We start from the raw sequence: 15,000 nt of genomic DNA, 5'->3' as shown, positions 1-15,000 counted from the left end.
AGGTCACACAGTCTATATGATTCAGTTACCCAGGTCACACAGTCTATATGATTCAGTTACCCAGGTCACACAGTCTATATGATTCAGTTACCCAGGTCACACAGTCTATATGATTCAGTTACCCAGGTCACACAGTCTATATGATTCAGTTACCCAGGTCACACAGTCTATATGATTCAGTTACCCAGGTCACACAGTCTATATGATTCAGTTACCCAGGTCACACAGTCTATATGATTCAGTTACCCAGGTCACACAGTCTATATGATTCAGTTACCCAGGTCACACAGTCTATATGATTCAGTTACCCAGGTCACACAGTCTATATGATTCAGTTACCCAGGTCACACAGTCTATATGATTCAGTTACCCAGGTCACACAGTCTAGATGATTCAGTTACCCAGGTCACACAGTCTATATGATTCAGTTACCCAGGTCACACAGTCTATATGATTCAGTTACCCAGGTCACACAGTCTATATGATTCAGTTACCCAGGTCACACAGTCTATATGATTCAGTTACCCAGGTCACACAGTCTATATGATTCAGTTACCCAGGTCACACAGTCTATATGATTCAGTTACCCAGGTCACACAGTCTATATGATTCAGTTACCCAGGTCACACAGTCTATATGATTCAGTTACTCAGGTCACACAGTCTATATGATTCAGTTACCCAGGTAACACAGTCTATATGATTCAGTTACCCAGGTAACACAGTCTATATGATTCAGTTACCTAGGTCACACAGTCTATATGATTCAGTTACCCAGGTAACACAGTCTATATGATTCAGTTACCCAGGTCACACAGTCTATATGATTCAGTTACCCAGATCACACAGTCTATATGATTCAGTTACCCAGGTCACACAGTCTATATGATTCAGTTACCCAGGTCACACAGTCTATATGATTCAGTTACCCAGGTCACACAGTCTATATGATTCAGTTACCCAGGTCACACAGTCTATATGATTCAGTTACCCAGGTCACACAGTGTAAATGAGTATACAGTACAGCTGATCTAAGGCATGCAGACATGCAAAAACTAATTTGATTGAGTTTTCTTTCAGGCTAACAACGTTAACAACAGAAATATGCACCGCTCTTCTTAAGTTAGCCGAAAGATCTCAACGTTAACAACAGAAATATGCACTGCTCTTCTTAAGTTTGCCGAAAGATCTCAACGTTTACAAAAGAGCTCTTTGTTCAGTAGCAAGTAGCAACCTTTCGTCCCCGGAATGTGAAACATGCTCCAGAAATTGATCCGATGCAACAGAGGCTGGCTGCTGACCGTGGTCTGTAGGAGGGAAGGCCTGGGAGCTAAAGCAGAGCCCATCTCAGCTGTCTGGAAGCCAGAGTGGACAAGCAGCAGGACAACTGACTGCAGACACACACAGGATCCAGGTTGGGATTCAGAATAGATGCTTTGCATTCAAGTTAGTGGAGGAATGTCAATGGTGCCTGTGTAACGTCTGAAAGGTCAATCACCCTGACGGTTGTCTCTCTGAGTGTCACTGGCCTCTTTGTGTCGAGTTGAACCAGCTGCTGTCTCCCTCCTATAGGCTGGCTCAAAGCGTTCAGCGTGCACGGAGCACGGCCCGGCCTACAACAGTGTCAACAAGCGCGATAGTAGTCAATCCATCATCCTGTCTCAGCCGCTGAATCACACAGCAGTCATGCGGGAGGCGTGTGTGGAGGCAGGGAGAGAGGGAGGCGTGTGTGGAGGCAGGGAGAGAGGGAGGCATGTGTGGAGGCAGGGAGAGAGGGAGGCGTGTGTGGAGGCAGGGAGAGAGGGAGGCGTGTGTGGAGGCAGGGAGAGAGGGAGGTGTGTGTGGAGGCAGGGGGGGAGAGGGAGGCGTGTGTGGAGGCAGGGAGAGAGGGAGGCGTGTGTGGAGGCAGGGAGAGAGGGAGGCGTGTGTGGAGGCAGGGAGAGAGGGAGGCGTGTGTGGAGGCAGGGAGAGAGGGAGGCGTGTGTGGAGGCAGGGAGAGGGAGGCGTGTGTGGAGGCAGGGAGAGAGGGAGGCGTGTGTGGAGGCATGGAGAGAGGAGGCGTGTGTGGAGGCAGGGAGAGAGAGGGAGGCGTGTGTGTGGAGGCAGGGAGAGAGGGAGGCGTGTGTGGAGGCAGGGAGAGAGGGAGGCGTGTGTGGAGGCAGGGAGAGAGGGAGGCGTGTGTGGAGGCAGGGAGAGAGGGAGGCGTGTGTGGAGGCAGGCAGGGAGAGAGGGAGGCGTGTGTGGAGGCAGGGAGAGAGGGAGGCGTGTGTGGAGGCAGGGAGAGAGGGAGGCGTGTGTGGAGGCAGGGAGAGAGGGAGGAGACAGGACGGCAACCAGCTGGCTCTGAGGCTCTTTGTATTCGTTTAGAAAATGAACAGGTAATATTGTTGAAATAAGTCACATCTGAACCGATGCCTCAGGTACAAAGCAACAAACACCTTGAGGACAACTTCCTCTAAACCTCCCAGATGGGTCAATAGACCAATGGGGGAGAATGAGGGACGGATTTACGAACAGGCACGCAGGGCACGTGCCCTGGGTCCCCCTACCTCAAGGGGACCCCCAACGCTGGAGGTCGGGGCCCCTCAAATAACATATGAACATGACAGAAGTCGTGGAAAAATGTGTAGAATTGCAGGAAATTCACTTGAAAAATGCAACATTTACAGTATACTATACTGTATCTCTTAGTCTCATGATAAAACTGCAACATATTCTCTCTGTTTCATGGCAAAATGTTTTCAATCGCAGGAAAGGCCCCCTGGAGGTAGGTGCTCCCAAATCCGGCCCTGGGGAGAATGGCTCCTGCAGATAAGCCCAGCTCAGCTCTAGCTTTATCCCCGGTATCTAGCACCCCTCCTCATCCCCCGTCCTCCTCCCCATCCTCCCTCTTCTTCTCAGCATGTGATTGATATGGAGGAGCCTGCAGGTTAGCAGCTGTGGGATTCACTCCCCCCTTTGAAATCTCCCTAACTAACTCAGCAGCCCCAGAACTAATCAATATGTTTCCCTCTGCCTCTTGTCTTGCCAGGGAGCAGTAGGGGGGCAGGAACTCAGGCATCTGTGGAACTGGAGCCCCCACACCTTCCAAACTGAAACACACAATCCTTTGACCCTCCCAAGAAGGAACCCACATCCCCCTGACCCCGGACCCTCCCAGACTGAAACGCACAACCCCCTGCCCCTCCGAGGAAGGAACCCACATCCCCCTGCCCCTCCCAGGAAGGAACCCACATCCCCCTAACCCTCCCAGGAAGGAACCCACATCCCCCTAACCCTCCCAGGAAGGAACCCACATCCCCCTAACTCTCCCAGGAAGGAACCCACATCCCCCTGCCCCTCCCAGGAAGGAACCCACATCCCATAACCCTCCCAGGAAGGAACCCACATCCCCCTAACTCTCCCAGGAAGGAACCCACATCCCCCTAACCCTCCCAGGAAGGAACCCACATCCCCCTAACCCTCCCAGGAAGGAACCCACATCCCCCTAACCCTCCCAGGAAGGAACCCACATCCCCCTGCCCTTCCCAGGAAGGAACCCACATCCCCCTAACCCTCCCAGGAAGGAACCCACATCCCCCTAACCCTCCCAGGAAGGAACCCACATCCCCTGCCCCTCCCAGGAAGGAACCCACATCCCCCTGCCCCTCCCAGGAAGAAACCCACATCCCCCTAACTCTCCCAGGAAGGAACCCACATCCCCCTAACTCTCCCAGGAAGGAACCCACATCCCCTAACCCTCCCAGGAAGGAACCCACATCCCCCTAACTCTCCCAGGAAGGAACTCACATCCCCCTAACTCTCCCAGGAAGGAACCCACATCCCCCTAACTCTCCCAGGAAGGAACCCACATCCCCCTGCCCCTCCCAGGAAGGAACCCACATCCCCTAACTCTCCCAGGAAGGAACCCACATCCCCCTAACCCTCCCAGGAAGGAACTCACATCCCCCTAACTCTCCCAGGAAGGAACCCACATCCCCCTAACCCTCCCAGGAAGGAACCCACATCCCCCTGACCCCTGACCTACAGGACTCCCTACAGTAGGAAGTGGTGGTGGACTGACCCTGGCGTATTTGATCTCTGTTTATCTGTGATGCCGTTAATGAACCACAGACAGTCAGTCAGGGGGTAACAATAAAATGGAGGTCGTTAAGGTAATGTCCTGGGAAGTTATAAACTCCCATTTGTCCTCTGTGTGCTCCTTCACCTTCAGGGTTAAAGGTTAGAGGCCTGTCGGCTGGGCTACGGGGTGTTGAAATGTTTCTTTGCAACGTTTCTTTCATTGCGTCTCTCCTTGGATGTTGAAAGTGGAGGTGTGTGTCTGAGGCAGTTTGCTAAGGTGATTGGCTGTCTGCCTGCCCCTTTATTTAATAGTTAGGATAGTGAGTTGATATGGGTTCAATAGCTTTATGTCCGTGGTATTTCAAGTTTTTCCGCAGGGACCCCATTTTTTTCACCATCATTTCTGGGGAACCCATTTTCCCCCCCACCACATATCTAATGACAAAACTTTAAAGCCTGTCCATTTTCTAGGAGGGCAGCAGGTAGCCTAGCGGTTAAAGCGTTGGGATAGTAACCAAAATGTTGATTGTGTAAAAATGTGCCGTTCTGCCCTTGAGCAAGGTAGTAAAATAATTTGTACTTCTAATTTTTTTAAATAATTTTATTTGTCGACCCAACTGCAATTCCCCCACTAGGGGTCATGAACCTGACTTTTAATACCACTGCTTTATATCCATATGTGAGTGGAAGGCCTGTTACTGGGTTGTGTTCTATACTATACTGTATTACTGGGTTGTGTTCTATACTATACTGTATTACTGGGTTGTGTTCTATACTATACTGTATTACTGGGTTGTGTTCTATACTACACTGTATTACTGGGCTGTGTTCTATATTATACTGTATTAATGGGTTGTGTTCTATACTATACTGTATTAATGGGTTGTGTTCTATACTATACTGTATTACTGGGTTGTGTTCTATACTATACTGTATTACTGGGTTGTGTTCTATACTATACTGTATTACTGGGTTGTGTTCTATCCTATACTGTATTACTGGGTTGTGTTCTATACTATACTGTATTACTGGGTTGTGTTCTATACTATACTGTATTACTGGGTTGTGTTCTATACTATACTATACTGTATTACTGGGTTGTGTTCTATACTATACTGTATTACTGGGTTGTGTTCTATACTATACTGTATTACTGGGTTGTGTTCTATACTATACTGTATTACTGGGCTGTGTTCTATACTATACTGTATTAATGGGCTGTGTTCTATACTATACTGTATTACTGGGCTGTGTTCTATACTATATTACTGGGCTGTGTTCTATATTATACTGTATTACTGGGTTGTGTTCTATACTATACTGTAATACTGGGTTGTGTTCTATACTATACTGTTTTACTGGGTTGTGTTCTGTACTATACTATAGTGTATTACTGGGTTGTGTTCTATACGATACTGTATTACTGGGTTGTGTTCTATACTATACTGTATTACTGGGTTGTGTTCTATACTATACTATACTATACTGTATTACTGGGTTGTGTTCTATACTATACTGTATTACTGGGCTGTGTTCTATACTATACTGTATTACTGGGTTGTGTTCTATACTATACTGTATTACTGGGCTGTGTTCTATACTATACTGTATTACTGGGCTGTGTTCTATACTATACTGTATTACTGGGTTGTGTTCTATACTATACTGTATTACTGGGTTGTGTTCTATACTATACTATACTATATTGTATTACTGGGTTGTGTTCTATACTATACTATACTAAACTAAACTGTATTACTGGGTTGTGTTCTATACGATACTGTATTACTGGGTTGTGTTCTATACTATACTGTATTACTGGGTTGTGTTCTATACTATACTATATTGTATTACTGGGTTGTGTTCTATACTATACTGTATTACTGGGTTGTGTTCTATACTATACTGTATTACTGGGTTGTGTTCTATACTATACTGTTTTACTGGGTTGTGTTCTATACTATACTGTTTTACTGGGTTGTGTTCTATACTATACTATACTAAACTAAACTGTATTACTGGGTTGTGTTCTATACTATACTATACTAAACTAAACTGTATTACTGGGTTGTGTTCTATACTAAACTGTATTACTGGGTTGTGTTCTATATTATACTGTATTACTGGGTTGTGTTCTATACTATACTGTTTTACTGGGTTGTGTTCTATACTATACTGTATTACTGGGTTGTGTTCTATACTATACTGTATTACTGGGCTGTGTTCTATACTATACTGTATTACTGGGCTGTGTTCTATACTATACTGTATTAATGGGTTGTGTTCTATACTATACTGTATTACTGGGTTGTGTTCTATACTATACTGTATTACTGGATTGTGTTCTATACTATACTGTATTAATGGGTTGTGTTCTATACTATACTATACTAAACTAAACTGTATTACTGGGTTGTGTTCTATACTATACTGTATTACTGGGTTGTGTTCTATACTATACTGTATTAATGGGTTGTGTTCTATACTATACTATACTAAACTGTATTACTGGGTTGTGTTCTATATTATACTGTATTACTGGGTTGTGTTCTATACTATACTGTATTACTGGGCTGTGTTCTATACTATACTGTATTACTGGGTTGTGTTCTATACTATACTGTAGTGTATTACTGGGTTGTGTTCTATACTATACTGTATTAATGGGTTGTGTTCTATACTATACTGTATTACTGGGTTGTGTTCTATACTATACTGTATTACTGGGTTGTGTTCTATACTATACTATACTAAACTAAACTGTATTACTGGGTTGTGTTCTATACGATACTGTATTACTGGGTTGTGTTCTATACTATACTGTATTACTGGGTTGTGTTCTATACTATACTGTATTACTGGGTTGTGTTCTATACTATACTATACTAAACTAAACTGTATTACTGGGTTGTGTTCTATACGATACTGTATTACTGGGTTGTGTTCTATACTATACTGTATTACTGGGTTGTGTTCTATACTATACTGTATTACTGGGTTGTGTTCTATACTATACTGTATTACTGGGTTGTGTTCTATACTATACTGTATTACTGGGTTGTGTTCTATACTATACTAAACTGTATTACTGGGTTGTGTTCTATACTATACTATACTAAACTAAACTGTATTACTGGGTTGTGTTCTATACTATACTATACTATACTAAACTAAACTGTATTACTGGGTTGTGTTCTATACGATACTGTATTACTGGGTTGTGTTCTATACTATACTGTATTACTGGGTTGTGTTCTATACTATACTGTAGTGTATTACTGGGTTGTGTTCTATATTATACTGTATTACTGGGTTGTGTTCTATACTATACTGTATTACTGGGCTGTGTTCTATACTATACTGTATTACTGGGCTGTGTTCTATATTATACTGTATTACTGGGTTGTGTTCTATACTATACTGTATTACTGGGCTGTGTTCTATACTATACTGTATTACTGGGTTGTGTTCTATACTATACTGTAGTGTATTACTGGGTTGTGTTCTATACTATACTGTATTAATGGGTTGTGTTCTATACTATACTGTATTACTGGGTTGTGTTCTATACTATACTGTATTACTGGGTTGTGTTCTATACTATACTGTATTACTGGGTTGTGTTCTATACTATACTGTATTACTGGGTTGTGTTCTATACTATACTATACTAAACTAAACTGTATTACTGGGTTGTGTTCTATACGATACTGTATTACTGGGTTGTGTTCTATACTATACTGTATTACTGGGTTGTGTTCTATACTATACTGTATTACTGGGTTGTGTTCTATACTATACTATACTAAACTAAACTGTATTACTGGGTTGTGTTCTATACGATACTGTATTACTGGGTTGTGTTCTATACTATACTGTATTACTGGGTTGTGTTCTATACTATACTGTATTACTGGGTTGTGTTCTATACTATACTGTATTACTGGGTTGTGTTCTATACTATACTAAACTAAACTGTATTACTGGGTTGTGTTCTATACTATACTGTATTACTGGGTTGTGTTCTATACTATACTATACTAAACTAAACTGTATTACTGGGTTGTGTTCTATACGATACTGTATTACTGGGTTGTGTTCTATACTATACTGTATTACTGGGTTGTGTTCTATACTATACTATATTGTATTACTGGGTTGTGTTCTATATTATACTGTATTAATGGGTTGTGTTCTATACTATACTAAACTAAACTGTATTACTGGGTTGTGTTCTATACTATACTAAACTAAACTGTATTACTGGGTTGTGTTCTATACTATACTGTATTACTGGGTTGTGTTCTATACTATACTATATTGTATTACTGGGTTGTGTTCTATACTATACTGTATTACTGGGTTGTGTTCTATACTATACTGTATTACTGGGTTGTGTTCTATACTATACTATATTGTATTACTGGGTTGTGTTCTATACTATACTGTATTACTGGGTTGTGTTCTATACTATACTAAACTAAACTGTATTACTGGGTTGTGTTCTATACTATACTAAACTAAACTGTATTACTGGTTGTGTTCTATATTATACTGTATTACTGGGTTGTGTTCTATACTATACTGTTTTACTGGGTTGTGTTCTATACTATACTGTATTACTGGGTTGTGTTCTATACTATAGTGTATTACTGGGTTGTGTTCTATACTATACTGTATTACTGGGTTGTGTTCTATATTATACTGTATTACTGGGTTGTGTTCTATACTATACTGTTTTACTGGGTTGTGTTCTATACTATACTGTATTACTGGGTTGTGTTCTATACTATACTGTATTACTGGGCTGTGTTCTATACTATACTGTATTACTGGGTTGTGTTCTATACTATACTGTATTACTGGGTTGTGTTCTATACTATACTGTATTACTGGGTTGTGTTCTATACTAAACTGTATTACTGGGTTGTGTTCTATATTATACTGTATTACTGGGTTGTGTTCTATATTATACTGTATTACTGGGTTGTGTTCTATACTATACTGTATTAATGGGTTGTGTTCTATACTATACTATACTAAACTGTATTACTGGGTTGTGTTCTATACTATACTATACTAAACTGTATTACTGGGTTGTGTTCTATATTATACTGTATTACTGGGTTGTGTTCTATACTATACTATACTGTATTACTGGGCTGTGTTCTATACTATACTGTATTAATGGGTTGTGTTCTATACTATACTATACTGTATTACTGGGTTGTGTTCTATACTATACTGTATTAATGGGTTGTGTTCTATACTATACTATACTGTATTAATGGGTTGTGTTCTGTACTATACTATATTGTATTACTGGGTTGTGTTCTATACTATACTGTATTAATGGGTTGTGTTCTATACTATACTATACTGTATTACTGGGTTGTGTTCTATACTATACTGTATTAATGGGTTGTGTTCTATACTATACTATACTAAACTGTATTACTGGGTTGTGTTCTATATTATACTGTATTACTGGGTTGTGTTCTATACTATACTATACTGTATTACTGGGCTGTGTTCTATACTATACTGTATTAATGGGTTGTGTTCTATACTATACTATACTGTATTACTGGGTTGTGTTCTATACTATACTGTATTACTGGGCTGTGTTCTATACTATACTATACTGTATTAATGGGTTGTGTTCTATACTATACTATACTGTATTACTGGGTTGTGTTCTATACTATACTGTATTACTGGGCTGTGTTCTATACTATACTATACTGTATTACTGGGCTGTGTTCTATACTATACTATACTGTATTACTGGGTTGTGTTCTATACTATACTATACTATACTGTATTACTGGGTTGTGTTCTATACTATACTATATTACTGGGCTGTGTTCCATACTATACTGTATTACTGGGTTGTGTTCTATACTATACTATACTGTATTAATGGGTTGTGTTCTGTACTATACTATATTGTATTACTGGGTTGTGTTCTATACTATACTGTATTAATGGGTTGTGTTCTATACTATACTATACTGTATTACTGGGTTGTGTTCTATACTATACTGTATTAATGGGTTGTGTTCTATACTATACTATACTAAACTGTATTACTGGGTTGTGTTCTATATTATACTGTATTACTGGGTTGTGTTCTATACTATACTATACTGTATTACTGGGCTGTGTTCTATACTATACTGTATTAATGGGTTGTGTTCTATACTATACTATACTGTATTACTGGGTTGTGTTCTATACTATACTGTATTACTGGGCTGTGTTCTATACTATACTATACTGTATTAATGGGTTGTGTTCTATACTATACTATACTGTATTACTGGGTTGTGTTCTATACTATACTGTATTACTGGGCTGTGTTCTATACTATACTATACTGTATTACTGGGTTGTGTTCTATACTATACTATACTATACTGTATTACTGGGTTGTGTTCCATACTATACTGTATTACTGGGTTGTGTTCTATACTATACTGTATTACTGGGTTGTGTTCTATACTATACTGTATTACTGGGTTGTGTTCTATACTATACTGTATTACTGGGCTGTGTTCTATACTATACTATACTGTATTACTGGGTTGTGTTCTATACTATACTATATTACTAGGCTGTGTTCCATACTATACTGTATTACTGGGTTGTGTTCTATACTATACTATACTGTATTACTGGGTTGTGTTCTATACTATACTATACTGTATTACTGGGTTGTGTTCTATACTATACTGTATTACTGGGTTGTGTTCTATACTATACTATATTACTGGGCTGTGTTCTATACTATACTGTATTACTGGGTTGTGTTCTATACTATACTATATTACTGGGCTGTGTTCTATCCTATACTGTATTACTGGGTTGTGTTCTATACTATACTGTATTACTGGGTTGTGTTCTATACTATACTGTATTACTGGGTTGTGTTCTATACTATACTATACTATACTGTATTACTGGGTTGTGTTCTATACTATACTATATTACTGGGCTGTGTTCCATACTATACTGTATTACTGGGTTGTGTTCTATACTATACTGTATTACTGGGTTGTGTTCTATACTATACTGTATTACTGGGTTGTGTTCTATACTATACTGTATTACTGGGTTGTGTTCTATACTATACTGTATTACTGGGTTGTGTTCTATACTATACTGTATTACTGGGCTGTGTTCTATACTATACTATACTGTATTACTGGGTTGTGTTCTATACTATACTGTATATCCAGTAGCTTACTTTTTCGTTGTTACTGTGAGAATTTGTGTTAGTCTGCTGCACCTCCACTCCTGTTTGGCTCTGCTCCTTCCCTTCCTCTATTCCTGCTTGAAAACAAAGCGGACAGGGAGGCAGAGCCCATCAATGTGCAGCTCAGTTCTGGTAATGAGCAGAGCTCAGGTGTCTCTACCTTGTTAAAGCCTGGATAGAGGCATGGGATCAGCCAGTCGCTCAGAGGCCCTACTGAATAAAAGAGGGGTTCCCATTAGGGGATACATAGGATCTGCAGTACACACACACACACACACACACACACACACACACACACACACACACACACACACACACACACACACACACACACACACACACACACACACACACACACACACACACACACACACACACACACACACACACACACACACCAGCTCTGTGTTTGCCCACTGAAGCTGAGCCAATCACAGAGTCGTGCCTAGGAAAGGCTCAGGAGACCTACAGAAGAAATCAGGAGACAGACAGACAGACAGACAGACAGACAGACAGACAGACAGACAGACAGACAGACAGACAGACAGACAGACAGACAGACAGACAGACAGACAGACAGACAGACAGACAGACAGACAGACAGACAGACAGACAGACAGACAGACCCTCCACACTACAGACAGACTCCCTCCACACTACAGGCAGACAGTCCCTCCACACTACAGACAGACACTCCCTCTACACTACAGACAGTCACTCCACACTACTGACAGACAGTCCCTCCACACTACACTACAGGCAGACAGACACTCCCTCTACACTACAGGCAGACACTCCCTCCACACTACAGGCAGACAGTCCCTCCACACTACAGACAGACACTCCCTCTACACTACAGACAGTCACTCCACACTACAGACAGACAGTCCCTCCACACTACACTACAGGCAGACAGACACTCCCTCTACACTACAGGCAGACAGTCCCTCCACACTACAGACAGACACTCCCTCTACACTACACTACAGGCAGACAGACATTCCCTCTACAATACATGCAGACAGACAGTCCCTCTACACTACACTACAGACAGACAGTCCCACTACACACTACACTACACTACACTACACTACACTACACTACACTACACTACACTACAGACAGACAGACAGACAGACAGACAGACAGACAGTCCCTCTACAATACATGCAGACAGACAGTCCCTCTACAATACATGCAGACAGACAGTCCCTCTACACTACAGACAGACAGACAGTCTCTCTACAGCCAACCAGGCAGACAGACAGTCCCTCTACACTACAGGCAGACAGTCCCTCTACAGCCAACCAGGCAGACAGACAGTCTCTCTACAGCCAACCAGGCAGACAGACAGTCCCTCTACACTACAGACAGACAGACAGTCTCTCTACAGCCAACCAGGCAGACAGACAGTCCCTCTACACTACAGGCAGACAGTCCCTCTACAGCCAACCAGGCAGACAGACAGTCTCTCTACAGCCAACCAGGCAGACAGACAGTACCTCTACAGCCAACCAGACAGACAGTCCCTCTACAGCCAACCAGACAGACAGACAGTCCCTCTACAGCCAACCAGGCAGACAGACAGTCCCTCTACAGCCAACCAGGCAGACAGACAGTCCCTCTACAGCCAACCAGGCAGACAGACAGTCCCTCTACAGCCAACCAGGCAGACAGACAGTCCCTCTACAGCCAACCGGACAGACAAACAGACCCACTTGGCAACAGAGCCCCAGCTTGAACTACCACCTCCACCTCCACCTCCACCACCCCCAGGTTACAAGCACAGTCCAGGCAGGGGACAGCTGAGGGGGAAGCATAGAGGCAAAGGTTTGCAGACCTGGGGCTTAAGCAGGGAGAGGGCTGGGGATTGGGCTGAGGGAAAGTGGGGCAAAAGCTGGGAGAGGGCTGAGGGAACGTGGGGCAAAAGCAGGGAGAGGGCTGGGGATTGGGCTGGGGGAGAGTGGGGCCAAGAAAGGGAGAAGGCTGGGGAGAGTGGAGCAATGGAAGGGAGAGGGCTAGGGGAGTGTGGAGCAATGGAAGGGAGAGGGCTGGGGAGTGTGGAGCAATGGAAGGGAGAGGGCTAGGGGAGTGTGGAGCAATGGAAGGGAGAGGGCTAGGGGAGTGTGGAACAATGGAAGGGAGAGGGCTATGGGAGTGTGGAACAATGGAAGGGAGAGGGCTAGGGGAGTGTGGAACAATGGAAGGGAGAGGGCTATGGGAGTGTGGAACAATGGAAGGAAGAGGGCTGGGGATCCGGCTGGGGGAGAGTGGGGCTACGGAAGGGAGAGGGCTGGGGATCCGGCTGGAGGAGAGTGGGGCTACGGAAGGGAGAGGGCTGGGGATCCGGCTGGAGGAGAGTGGGGCTACGGAAGGGAGAGGGCTGGGGATCCGGCTGGAGGAGAGTGGGGCTACGGAAGGGAGAGGGCTGGGGATCCGGCTGGAGGAGAGTGGGGCTACGGAAGGGAGAGGGCTGGGGATCCGGCTGGAGGAGAGTGGGGCTACGGAAGGGAGAGGGCTGGGGATCCAGCTGGAGGAGAGTGGGGCTACGGAAGGGAGAGGGCTGGGGATCCAGCTGGAGGAGAGTGGGGCTACGGAAGGGAGAGGGCTGGGGATCCAGCTGGAGGAGAGTGGGGCTACGGAAGGGAGAGGGCTGGGGATCCGGCTGGAGGAGAGTGGGGCTACAACACATAATTACTTCCAGACTTCCAGCATGGATGGAGATCCCATGAGGTTAACTCCTCAACACTAGAAACCAGTATACTGGAAGAGGCCAGTATAAGACTAACTGCACCAGGTACAGAAATAGCAGATTGTCTGGAGGGAGGACAGTCTTCTCACTGTTACTGATTGGCTGCATGGTGTCTTTGTTGAGGGGGAGGGGTGGAGAAGCATGGTAGAACATTTGGTCAGTGGTGTCTGTCTGAATGGTTCAACCAGCTGGTCCATCCCTACAATTCCACAGTAGCATCATGACTTCTTCTAGGCATGTAACAAACCAGAACTTGATAATAAATAATAGATCATTTAGGTTTCATTAAACATGAAATATTCATCACTGTCAACAGATGTATTCCTCCATGACACCCTGCACACACACTGTGAGACCAACAGGTCCTGACATGCCTGGCAGCTGCATTTCTAATGGACAGCAACTGTGATCAATGGGCATCATGGGAACCAAAGGCAGGTTATATACATTTACCCAGGTTATATACATCTACCCAGGTTATATACATCTACCCAGGTTATATACATCTACCCAGGTTATATACATCTACCCAGGTTATATACATCTACCCAGGTTATATACATTTACCCAGGTTATATACATTTACCCAGGTTATATACATTTACCCAGGTTATATACATCTACCCAGGTTATATACATTTACCCAGGTTATATACATCTACCCAGGTTATATACATCTACCCAGGTTATATACATCTACCCAGGTTATATACATTTCCCCAGGTTATATACATGTAAACTAAATATTATAATAGGGGAGACTGGGTCATAGAGTTATGGCAAACATAGACAGATTAAATAAATGAAATGGATCATTACCTGACGTGTCCCATAGGCTGAGCTCTATTCTTTTCGTGTCTATTTCAAAACTGGCCGTGTAATTCTCGAACACTGTGGGCATGTAACTCTAAAGAAAAAAGAGACAATCA

General features: G+C 43.2%; 1 protein-coding gene across 1 annotated transcript in view; it reads right to left on the bottom strand.

Moving 5' to 3' along the window:
• The window catches only part of LOC124020508 (rho-related GTP-binding protein RhoE-like), a 27,724-nt gene that overhangs the window by 12,228 nt on the left and 496 nt on the right, over positions 1-15,000 (bottom strand). The window contains exon 2 of the mRNA XM_046335749.1: positions 14,891-14,978. Within this exon, the coding sequence (XP_046191705.1) occupies positions 14,891-14,978 (88 nt within the window). The remainder of the gene's footprint in view (positions 1-14,890; positions 14,979-15,000) is intronic.

The sequence above is a fragment of the Oncorhynchus gorbuscha genome, unplaced genomic scaffold (assembly GCF_021184085.1).
Source record: "Oncorhynchus gorbuscha isolate QuinsamMale2020 ecotype Even-year unplaced genomic scaffold, OgorEven_v1.0 Un_scaffold_843, whole genome shotgun sequence".
Taxonomy (NCBI): domain Eukaryota; kingdom Metazoa; phylum Chordata; class Actinopteri; order Salmoniformes; family Salmonidae; genus Oncorhynchus; species Oncorhynchus gorbuscha.
This window is presented reverse-complemented; position numbering and strand designations above follow the sequence as displayed.